Source organism: Meriones unguiculatus, chromosome 9 (genome assembly GCF_030254825.1).
Source record: "Meriones unguiculatus strain TT.TT164.6M chromosome 9, Bangor_MerUng_6.1, whole genome shotgun sequence".
Taxonomy (NCBI): domain Eukaryota; kingdom Metazoa; phylum Chordata; class Mammalia; order Rodentia; family Muridae; genus Meriones; species Meriones unguiculatus.
This window is the reverse complement of record NC_083357.1, coordinates 64,422,048-64,434,571: the sequence shown is the minus strand read 5'-3', so window position 1 is coordinate 64,434,571 and position 12,524 is coordinate 64,422,048. Positions and strand designations below refer to the sequence as shown.

The 12,524-nt window shown below is 43.7% G+C and overlaps 1 protein-coding gene across 1 annotated transcript in view; it reads right to left on the bottom strand.

Moving 5' to 3' along the window:
• Nucleotides 1–12,524, bottom strand: part of Ebf2 (EBF transcription factor 2) — a 198,372-nt gene that overhangs the window by 53,134 nt on the left and 132,714 nt on the right. Inside the window, exon 7 of the mRNA XM_021635518.2 lies at nt 7,118–7,199. Within this exon, the coding sequence (XP_021491193.1) occupies nt 7,118–7,199 (82 nt within the window). The remainder of the gene's footprint in view (nt 1–7,117; nt 7,200–12,524) is intronic.

The window sequence follows — 12,524 nt, the reverse complement described above, 5'->3', positions numbered from 1 at the left end:
AATTGAACACAGAATTTGCTTTCACCTGTCTGAAGACTGGCACATCCTTGCCCAACCATTATTTATGTGACTATCAATTGGGACATCTGTCCCCTTTCTCCAAAAAAAGAACTCAAAATTCTCCAAACTGTGAGTTAGTCAAAATTGGTATCACCTTGGTTCCTGACCTCCTCTGAGTTACTCAACCTCATGAAACGTGAAGACGAAAGGCTGCTCCAGCAGAGAAAAACTTGGAGAACACACAGCATCCCACAACAAAAGCCTTACACAGAAAGCCCCTCTGCTCCTCAGAGGTTTTTTGCCCAACTCCAGAGCGCTCGCTGCTGTCCCTGGGCCTACCTGCTTTATGACCAGATCACGGGATCAGCTGCTGATCAGAGAGGCCCCAAGCCAAGTGGTTTTCATTATGTGTTTAGAACTGTGGCCTGGTAGCACGGTGACTTTCAAATGGGATGGGCTGTGAGATCACACAGCAGCTGGGGAGGCTCTCAGACCAAGAGGCTTGCCCTGAAGAAACCTGCCGGCAGCTGGGGCTGTATTAAATTCATACCATTTGGAGTTAATTTAAGTTCTCCTCTCCCTCTTCAACGGGTGTGAGAGAAATATTCAACATTTTTTTATTTAAGGAAAATAGATGGTAGTGCCATTAAAAAGTTTTATATAAGAGCTAGGGGTTTAAAAAAAAATCATAAGGGTTTGTTGGATAGCTGTTGGCCCAGTTCCAAGACATGAGTAGCCGTGGCCTTTGCTCCTGCTTCATTCAGTCAAACAGACTAATGGTGAACACCCAGCTGTGTAGACGAAGTGTTTTTGTCAGAGAGGCTAATTTCTCCATCATTCTTGTGTGGTTGAGGCACGCTGAAATACAAACACGAGGACCATCGCATTATCCAGCTACTCCACGGCTGTCAGTCAGCTCCTACACCGGCAGATCTGTGTGTTCCAGCCCCTGTAAATCTCCTCAAGGTGCCCCATCCAGATTATACCTCATCTTGTATAAATAGATGCAATCCGAGAACCAACTCAGCTCCTACACCTCTCCCCACTCAGCCTGTAAATAGCGTTTCTTACGCTAGAAACTCGGGTGTCCTTCTATAGCTGGTTACATCTTATCTTTTAAGGTAAAGGAGGATACGGGTTCTGGATGGTCCTCTGCCTGGCAATAGCAATACAAACTAAAATGGCCATGGACAAGACTCTTTGATTTGCTTATAAGGGCCAGAGGGGGAAAAATGGTAAAAATTTGATTTTTGTTGTTGCTGTTCATTTATCTCAATAAAAGTCCGCTGGAACTAAAAACAAATCATTTGGTGAAACGTGAAGGAACTGACTTGGAGGATAATTTTAAGATGTCTGCAGTGTCAATCCTTATCCTAATATTTATCCCACTATGATCCTGCTCTACATTTTGATTTGGAGGTAGGACACATATCAAAAATGATTTGGAGGTAGGATACGTATCAAGGAGACCAACACCGGAAAGCTGGTGTTGCCCCTGAGATGGAAGACACCCTAGCCCTCTGTAGTAATGAGTGCCCAATCTTGACTGTCAAATCTGCTGGAATCGAAGGTTAGCTCTGAGAACACTCGCGCTTACTGTGGTTACAACGATGGGCATCACTGAACTCTGGGTCATCACTGATCACGTGGCTGAGCTCCAACAGGCACCACCAAGACACCACGCACGGCCCCTTCCACAAAAGACATCGGAGAAGCAGACCTGGGCTCCGGAAAACATTCGTGCGTTCCACTTCCTGTATCCCACCAAAGATGGAGATGGCGCATTGGGTTGTCTGTGCTAGGTCTCCAGCACCTGCCTGGGACTGGTTAGAAGCACACAGAGCGCTCTCCGTGGTGTTTGTAGGTGAATAACTAATTGAATGAGGGTATGTGGGTTTTCAGTATGACCTGGAATGGACCAGGCCTGCTTATCAGTAATGGAATGACTTAGCAGCAATGAGTCCAAAATTGCTGTCAACTTCAACTGCGCTAATTTAGAGTGTAGTGTGGGAAACAGCAATGTGTTGACCTTCCTCTGGTTTTATTAACTGTTCTCTACCCATATGGCAGAGAAATAAAGAAATAGGGCTTACTTTCTTCCTTTTTTTTTTTTGGGGGGGGTGTTCCTGGAAATCCTAACTTCTCTCTTATACTTCTCTTCTTTTTCTCTTAAAACTTCAGTGAATAACAGTGTTGAGCCTTACAGAGTTTCTGGATGGTGCTATATGTACAGGTGAGAAATAAAAAACAAAAAATAACCAAACCATACAAACTACATTTAAGTAGAATGTGTTAGAGAGACAAATACCAGTTTCCAGAAAATGTGGCAATGGTCAGAGGTTGTGGAGGTTATGGTGTGTTGACCAAGAAACCCCTAGCCCTTGGGGAGTCAGAAAATGCCTCACCAAGAAGGTGGCACACAGATGCGTTCCTGGAGGATGAGGAGTCACCAGTTAGAACGAGGTGAAGGGGTCTGAGACAGAGACATGAGCATGTGAGACGATGCCAAGATGGAAGTGAAAGCAGCAGGGTATGCGTATGAGCAGCAGATGACATTCAGGAGCTCCCTGAGGTGGTGAGGTGGAAGATCTGTCTGAGGTGAAGATACTGAGGCAGGGTGTCTTATCAATCTGAGATTTGTGCTGACAGCCAGTAGTGTTTTAATAGGCCACGTGTCATTAGAGCTGAGAGGGGACTGAACTAGGACAGAGTAGAGGGGCCCATCACAGGATAGAGAAGGATGGTTTTGCCAGACACTTAGGAGAAGGAGGTGACACTTTACCAGTGAAAGAGAAGGAAATGAATCAGGGGGGTATATGCTGAGCTCTATTTAAACATGCATTCATTAGTCATTGAAGGGAAACTGACCTGGAAGGCAGTTAAAGCTTTATTTACAGATCCAAAGAAGATGAAGTCTGGGTATTTGGAGCCAGAAGTAACCTGAGAGCAGGTAACATTTAGAACCAAGAGAGTGGCTGAGAGATCGGGGCAAGACCTGTGTGGACAGATGCCATAGTAAGGAGTGAAGAGACACTGAAGTTGCTGCATGAGGCTAGATGAACTTCATTTCTTTAGATCAGGAGCCCATGGAGCCCTGGGACATGTTCTGGAGGCTTTTTATGTAGTTTCATGCTGGCACAAAGGCTACAGCCTTTACCAGATTCTCAAAGGGATTGGAGACAAGAAAGGGTTAAGACCCATGTATCAATTGTCATCAATTGATTACATATACTATAGTACTTAGGATTTGTACAGAACTGAAGAAGACGTTGGTTCTGTCACAGAAATATGCCTCAAATAATGATTTGGTCTTACTCAATGGTTTGCAGGGGAGGGGGAGGAAGATTCTAGGTTCTCCCAACTTTAAGAGAGGAGAAAGTATTTGGTTAGGTTCATGGTTTTGTTAGGAATGCTTGTCTTCTGTTCAAATCTGCACAAAAGCAATCTTCAATCAAACATGTGTTTGATCATTAGCAGAGGTTATTTTACTATGAGGCAAAGAACTACCACCCTTGTCAATCTGAACGATACATATAATCCAGTCCTTTTCTGTGATCACTGTCCCACTACTGTCATCACCTACTACCTCTGGCTTTGTGTCACATTTGAAATCTGACCCAGGTTTCTCGGTTGACCGTAATAGCACATAGGCAATCCTTTCTTCATAAAAACCTTCCCCACATGAAAGAGCTGCTATTGACAGTTATTTTGTCTCACGGAATCTGAGTAGTTTCTAAAATCGCCAAGTCACACATCTAATGAAGTCCCAGAATCTCAGACACATAATGAATTCTTGCAACTCAAAAAGACCCAGTTTCAGTATGAGCAAAGGATTTAAAGGAGCATCTTCCAAAGGAGATGAACAAGTGAGTGATAAACGCATCAAAAGGTATTTGGCATCACTTTCTTCAGCCATGAGGGACTGACAGATCGAAACAGCAATGAGATACTACCCTAGTGCCGTAGGGGTAAAACAGGGGTCTGGATAGATTGAGCAGAGTAGAGTACATGCTGCTCTTACAGAGGACCAAGCTCAGTTCTCAGCACCCATGTTAGGCAGTCCACAACTACCTGTAACTCCAGCTCCAGGGATCCAACAAGCTCTTCTGGCCTATGCAAACCACTGCACTTACATTCACATACACAATTATAAATAAGATAAATCTTTAAAAAAAAAATAAAACCATGAGGAATTAGAGAAACTGGTGTCTTCACACATGACTGGTAGGAATCCAAGCTGGTGCAGCCACTGTGAAAAAGAATTTGGCAGTTTCTCAAAAAGTTAAAGATAGAGTTGCCCTGTGATCCAGAAATGCTACTCCTAGCTCTGTCCCCAAGAGAACTGAAAACATATGTTCCAAAAACAACTCAGTACCACAGAAGCTTTAAAGGCGTAAAACACAAATGTTAGTTAACTAAATAATGGGCGAGCAAAACGCGCTACACAGACGATGAAATAGTATTCAGCTATAAAAAAGAATGAAGCATTGCTACCTTACCGACCTTGAAAACAACTATGCTACTTGAAAAACCCCTGCAATATGGAGAGATTTGATTTACATGAAAATTTCAGGACAAAGCCAGAAAGGCAGAAAGCAGATTAGGGGTTTCAGGTAACGGGAGAAGAGATGGTAATTAGGAAGCACAGACTGATCTGCAAGGTGATGAGAACGGTCTGGAATCAGTAGCGGGCTTCACACAGCACCCTTGACGCATTAAAGCCACTGGCAGGCACACACTCGAGTACTTGTGATGGAGGTGCGCCTTGTACGTGAACTTTACCTCAACTTAAAAACCTGACGCAAAATGGACAGGTGAGCAATGCCAAGTGGCCCTGGAAATAATCCTAGGATTCCTCAGCATTTTTGTACACTGCTCATCTGTGAAGAAGCTCAACTATGCTTACTCGGGCCAAGGCTTCCCGACAACTCTAATGTCAACAATGTTAACTCTAAGCCAGTTAAGCCCAAAGGCAATGTAACCCTCGCTTCACAGAGACCTGAAGACACAAGCAATGCTGCTGTGCGTTGGCCTTATGAATACATTTCTGAAACTGGGGGTGGAGGTGGGGTGAAAAGTCAGGGCATTCCGGTGGACACTCCTCACATTCCTTAGAGGCTCTTCGAATTTAAAACTTTGCCAAGTTCAGTAGCCTGAGATAGCCCAAGTTTCCTGCTTCTTTTTCTCTAGGCTGTTTTTCTTCCAGCAAGGAAGCAAATACTTGCTCCTGGTGGCAACTTGTGACTCTGGTAATACCTGCTTTTCTTTAGCAAAAAAAAATTGCTTAACTTTAACTTTTGCTTAACTTTGTAGTGATACTTGGAACCCTGGCTACACTCAGTTTCCATTGTATGGGATCTTCCTGCGGATTCCCACGAAGGCTGCCTGCATTTCTATTTGTCTTCCTATGAGCCAGCAGAGGAATCTGAGTGATGAAGTGGAGAACAACCACCGTTTAAATGGAGCTTGATGATAGCAGCAAGTATTATAATTACAACCAAAAAACTATGTTGGGCCAGGTGGGAGTGGCACATGTTTTTAATCCCAGCAACTCAGGAGGCAGAGGTGGGTGGATCTCAGAGTTCGAAGCCAGCCTGGTCTATAGAGCAAGTTCCAGAACAGCCAAAAGTACACAGAGAAATCCTGTCTCGAAAAAAACAAAGATAGATAGATAGATAGATAGATAGATAGATAGATAGATAGATAGATAGATAGATTAGATAGATTAGATAGATAGACAGACACATAGAATTAAAATATGTTGGTTATTGGATAACCATGATGTGGTTTGGAAAACAGTGAATGCAGGATTGCTTTAGAAGCAATTTGCACTGGCCTGGTGAATGCCCATCACTCTTTCTAATTCTTTTTCTTTTCCGTTTTCTTTCCCTTTCTCTTTCCCCCCTTCTTCCCTCTCTCTTTCTCTCTTGTATACCTTCTTCTCTTTTCAATACTGGAGGGCTGAACCCAGAGCTCCCAAATCCAGGTAGGCACTCTGTCCCTGAGCTACACCCCAGGTTCCTGTTAGTTCTTCAAAGGCTTTCTCCCTGAACACTGTTTTGACATGTGGCTTCACCATAGACAGTTTCCAAAGGATGGGCAGGAACAGACATAACCCCTGGGTCCAGTATGAAGTAAACAGACTTCACCTCTCACAGAAAAATGATTGCCCATTTCAAGGCCACACCAAAACACAAACCCAGAAGCTTTGGCACTTGCACACCGATGATCTAGGAGGTCTGTGATTCTGACGTCTTTCTGGGAGCAGGGTCAAGTTGCCGTACCTTCTAGAACCTTCCCTCCCTTTGAGGCACTAGGCTAGCCATCCTCGTTTTTCACCTTATTGAGTCTTGAGCTCTGACGCCCTGGCTTAATACATCTTTCATTTTCTATGGAGAACAGAGGGCCACATCCTCAGGGCAGGCATGGGTGGGCACAAGAACCATGTGATGAGTTAAATACAGTCCTTGGGATCATCGGGACGGGAGCCTAAGCAGCCACACTGACTCCCAACTCTAGCCCAACACTTTGCTCCAGCTCTGTTTATTAGCTGTCTCCTCAGCACATCGGTGGCAGGGGTGATGAAATCGGTGGCAGATTTCACCGTCAGGCAGCTGGGTCACCGTCCCCTGGGTCTTGTTGTCATGCTGCGGTCTTAAAGTGACCACGGCTGCCGGGATTGCTACCTTCCAACAGGCTGGCAGAGCACTGAATAGTTAACTGGTGGAAGAGAAGGACCAGGGCTGTTGCTTGCAGAAAACACTCAGAGAAGCAGCTTTGAAAAATCCCAAGGTGGCTGAGTATCAAGAACATGGCCCCTGGTGCGGGCAGCTGTGAGTGCAAGGGGCAGCCTGAGGGCTGAAAATCAAATCTCCAGCCTGGGCTGGTGCCTATCCCATGAGGCTCTGCCAGTAGAGGCACAAAAAAAAAAAAAAAAAAAAAAAAAAAAGCCTAAACATTACAAAATGAAAAGAGCCTCCATCTTGGTAGAAGAAGGCTATCATTGATGATACCTTTTGTATAGCTAACACTATCAGTGAGGGATGGATTTAGGGGGGGGAGAGAGAGAGAAAACAGGGTGACTTATTTAATAGGTGTGATCCTCAGGGCCCCTTACCTGGAACCGTCTCATGTCCCTTGGGTTTCCCGCTGTTTTCAAACAATTCTGATTGCACTTCAGGAAAAATTTTAAAAAGAATCTGTGAAGAGAAAGGAGCGTGTTACTTCTTTTTCCCAGTAAACATTTTTTTTAACAAGAGGCTCTATCTGTGTTCTATTAGATTTGATTTGAGAGAGAAAAAAAAAAAAAAGATAGGCGATTGTGTTTCAGGTCTGGGGAATTTCAAGCAGCCATGCCTGGGAGAGGACAGCTGCTGACCCTCTGCAATTTGCAAATTTGGATGTTTTCAATGGCCAGCTCAGAGACCCCTTTCTCCACCACGGTGGGGGACTGTTAAGCGGTTCACAATCTGGGCTCTGGTCCTCACACCCACCCGCCTTCCGCCTGCAGAAGAGGGCTCCGAAGGCTGCAGTGACCCCTGCTGTACAGAAAGAATCGTTCTGGGGTAGAAATGCCAGGACAAGGCCCAGAACCCAGGACTCCTCAGGTCTTGTCTTTCTTGGCCACACAATACCCTCATGCTCACATCTGAAGGTGGTCTCAGAGTTCCCCATGACATGTGCAGAAATAATAAAACAGTACACAATTATCTAAAGCTTAAGTCCACAAGGCAAGGATACCTCAGGCCTTTATGATTAATAGCAAACAGGAACAACCTCTCCGTCCCTCTAGAGACAACACAGAGAAACACAAATCATGATCTGTGCTTATTGTTTGTAAGACATGATTTTTCTCTTTTGAAGCCCCTCCAATGATCGGTGTCATTTCAGAACTGGCCATCTCAACTCAGACAGTCGTACCAACCAGGAAAAATGACAAAAGGAACCTTTGCAGCAATTTGCCTCTTCTCCTATTTTAAGATTTTGTTTCAAAATACAATAAGTTTTTCATTTATTTCACTTGCACAGTCCTTTTCCTTAAAAAAAAAGAAAAAAAATCCAGCTTTTGCAGTGTTGAAGTCCCAGGTGAGCTAGGCCTATTTCCCTTTCTGTTACTATGACAACGAAATTTTACCGCAGTCCCAAGGTCCCTTCAGAACTCTCGAATCTACGCCTTGAATTAGAACTTTAAAGGCAAAGATATACATTTTCCTCTGGATTTACCAATAAAAAATAAGTAGAAATGAACCAGTCTTAGGAAAATTCTATTTTAAAAGCACTGGTTGGTGAGAGGATCTCACCACGACCTGCTGCTTGTTTTTTTTTTTTTTATTTTATTTTTTATTTTTTATTTTTCTAACAACCACACAAAAGAAAGAACTCCAATTATCTGTATGTTTCACTAAAAATAAAATAAAATAAAATAAGCCAATGGGAGGATGCCAGTAAGGGAACGGATGAAGGGGGAGAAATGGTCTATCTTGTTTCTGAGACTCACAATCTTTGTTTGCTAAATACATTGGGCAACATGCTTCCAATCCCGTCTGTGAATAAGGTTAAGTACAAACTTGGAAAATGATGGCTAAATATTTTTTCCATTATTTAGCATCTGGTTTGGGCTTGTCTCTGGGACCATCTTGTGTGGGGGTGTGGGGAAGGTCAGGCATGGCTTTCTGTGTCATGGAGGTATGGGGGTCGTGACCAGAATTGTCCAGATGGACCAAGCAAAGGAATCAGTCTGCTAGCCCTATGCACGGTACGGAACACTTAGGACCCTCTGCAGCTCTCAGAAGTGCGGGAAAATGCCCTGCCTGTGCTAACTTGGGTGGGCTTAGAAACGAGAGAGGCTTATTGTTTAAGTAAGGGCTGCATTTCCTTTCTGGGTGTAGAAATGTTATCTGTATTCGTACACTCATCAACTGCGACCACTTACAAAAACCCTCAGAGCTACTCTTAGGATCTACTACAAACTTGCTCGCTGGAGCCTCTCTCCAAACTAGAGCCCCGCCCCTGCCCCACCACCACCACATTTGCTTTCCAGCACACACCTGCCGGAAGCCATTTACATCTTTCCGCAGGTCAAAGCCACGGTGAGTGCATCTCCTCATTTGTTCCTTGATTTTTCTGAAGTTTTGCTTTTTCGACAACCGGGCTCCGGATAATGTGTTCTGTGTGCCCTGTGCACACTTCCCCTCTCCTCCCCCACTCCAGCTCCAAAGCAGGATCTGGTGAAAGCATTAATGTTCACCAAGCCATTACTATGGGAATGGTGTGGTAGGTGGAAAAGTGCGAAAGAGATAAATGTTTACATAAAATCCAGTTGATTTAGGGAAACATGCAGCCTGGTGAAAGCCTTTATTCATTTTAAATTAGGACCCTAAACAGTTCTTTGGATGGAAAACACCCAATTTTGATTCTCTTGCTTGTCTGAGGACTGAGTTTGTAAACCTATACAGCAGACCCCTGCATACCAAGGATTTAGCGTTTGGTTCACAAAGGGGAAAGGAGCAGGGGAAAAAGAGGAGTGAGGGGTAGGGGTGAGGAGGGGTGGAGAGATGTTATATTATTAAATATATAACTGCTAAGATGAATAACATTAGAAGAACTACTTTGGTTGTGTTTGCATGTGAATTTAAAAATTAATTAAAAGAAATTCGAGGGCTTACAAACATTGTCAAATCTCTCTCAACATTTCACTGATGTCTTCTGCCACACACACACACACACACACACACACACACATACACACACACACAACCGCTTGGTGCAAAACTCTCCATGAGCCATAGCCTCTATTAGCCACAGAGCAACTTGCAAGGAACAAATTCTTTCAGAACCCCCTGGGTCTCGATCCCTCCAAAAGCAGAGGGGCCTGGAGAATGTCAGCCCTCTCTATTCAGGAACAGAAAACCCAAAAGAATTCCAAGATTCAGACCAAATGTGCTGATTCTCCTCCGAATGGGGGTGGTTTGCTCTTTTTCCAAACAACAGTGACTACATGAATATTATAACTTAGCACACCGCAGCTTGCCAGCCTTCTGACTGCATTCCTAACACGTGAGCCCAAACAACCGCAGGCGCAGCCTTGCTTTTGGAGAAAGAGGTATGGAGACTGACGTGGGGGTCAATGCCTGAACTCCAGATCCTGACCTTCCAACCCGATTCCTAGATCACCAAGGCAGTGTCATGTCCCAAAATGCTTTGCTACACTCTAACAAATATGTGCTGGGAGTGAGCCAGCCTTGACCATGTGACCAACCTTCCCCCCCCCCTTTTTTTTCAGGTCTTAGTTTTTTCTACTGTTAAAGGAAACATTTAACTGGATTATTCTGGAGCGCACTGCAACACCAATATTCTATGATTGGAAAAACTGAGTAAAAGGCAGAAGTGAGAGCCTTCCAGAAAGAGCTACTTTGGGATAAGAACCTACTGATGACCAAAGGAAAAAAAAAAGTCATTAAAATCCATATGAATAAATATATAGGGCAAGGTACACCCCTCTGACCCATAAGATTTTTGTTTGTTTGTTTGTTTGTTTACTTATTTATTTTTTTATCTCCCAAGGAAAGGGAAAGTGATGAAGAAGATCACAACTCAGAGCCCTCTCTAGCCCTACCCCCTTCTGTATGCTGAATGGCTAAAGGCCTGGGCTGAACCAAGGCAGAGGAGATTAATTGCTATGTCTCTAGAATGGTTCTTCCCTTATCCTACAGAACACATTCTAAAACTCTCAAGGGATGCCCACAACCACTCATAACACCAAACCCCGTGCGTATTCGGGGTCCTCCTATACGTATGACAGTTTAATCTATAAGTTTGGCACAGCTAGCACTTCCTCATTCACAAAATTCAACAACTAGAACAATGTGCCTTCACGAAATTTAAAAATACACGAGTTGTTCATGTCTGGAATTTTCCGTTTCATCCTTTCTGGGCCATCATTGACCAGGGGTACTGAAACCTGGAAAAGTGAGGCCATAGAGAAGGAGGCACTATATTATGTCCTTGGCACACAAAGCATCATTTAAGTCTTGAAGCAAAACAGCCCTCCCACTGAAGAGCCATCTCATGAGTAGGGGAAGGGAAGGCCTCAGGTATTTGAGAAAAGTGTCAGGGATCAGCGTGGACATGAAATTGAAACCTGGTTCTCTCTGGCAACCAGCGCCATCTGGTGCTCTCTGTCCCCCACACCGTGGTGCTCCCTGCTCCATCTCCTGAGTATATTTAAAAAACAATGACGTACCCATTTCAGGGGGTCAAAACCATGATACATATATTACACAAATAAAGCTTCCAAGTTTCTCTCTCTAAAAGGCAGTCTAAGCAAGGAAATGAAAAAAAAAAAGAATAAACAAATGAATGGGGTAATGAGGAAGCGATCTGGCTTCCTCTAATACACCCAAGAAGAAAACATTGGGTCAAAGATGGCCACCAAGGAAAATGCCCTTGACACTGAAAACCACTTCTGGTTCTGGTTCTTGAGTCATTTGATCAATGGGTTTTAAGTGTGTTCTTGGTGCCGTGAAAGATCACACACAGCAGTAAAGGTCTTGACCTTGTGAAGGACACAACGAAACCATACAGGATGTGCTTGCCCCCGAGTCTCAAATGACTCTAGAAACTTCTAGATAGGAGTCTGAATAAGATCAATGCATACCACGTGATATTCAAGAAAGGTGTCTTTTCCCTTCCAATCTGTAAGATATTGAAATATTCTGCATTGTTTAAGGACACAATGAAACTCTCACATGTCTTAGATTTGTTCTGTTCAGTTACCCCGTCTTGAATAGAAACTGAATTTCAAACTAAATGTACAATAGACTTCAAAGCTAGTGTTCAATGGTGGAGGCAGCTGCACCACAAAATCGCAGGAAGGACGACTATTGGACATCCTTTTCAGGCTCTAGAAGTTGGGCTAAATATTTGAAGGTCACAGCCAGTGTCCTGCCTCTAAGGGTTCATGGAAAAGATTGTTCAGTGTGTCTCAAACCTTAAAATCTACAATCTAACTCTTTCTTTAAATGCTTAATACAAAACCTAGTCAGTCAACCACCATAGGAGATCCAAGAAAAATAGTATACAGAGAGGAACACTGAAGAGATGCATGCTAATAGCAGCTACCAATGCAAAGAACTCTGACCCCATGTAAAATGACTCCCTTTGAAGCTTTGCTCCTGACCGCTTCCAAACAAAATATCTAATCTCTTATGTTCTAGAGAGAGATTCTGTCATAACATAACCATGCCGCGTACGCCACAGACAAGATGATACCGCACTTGCTCAAAAGGCCAAGAACAACGGCACTTTATCTGCCGTGATGGCCACGTAAAGAGGCAGACTAAGCTGAGCCAAACATCTGGTTACTGTATTTCCATAGATCATGTGGGAACATAAAGGTAGGTGTCCACTGATCCTTGAGGAAGGTACCTTTTTATCTGGATTAGCTATGAGAGCTTTCTCAAAAGCCCAATATATGAAAGTGCAGTTGGATTTCACTGCTCATGTGTGATTCAGAAAAAGGCAAT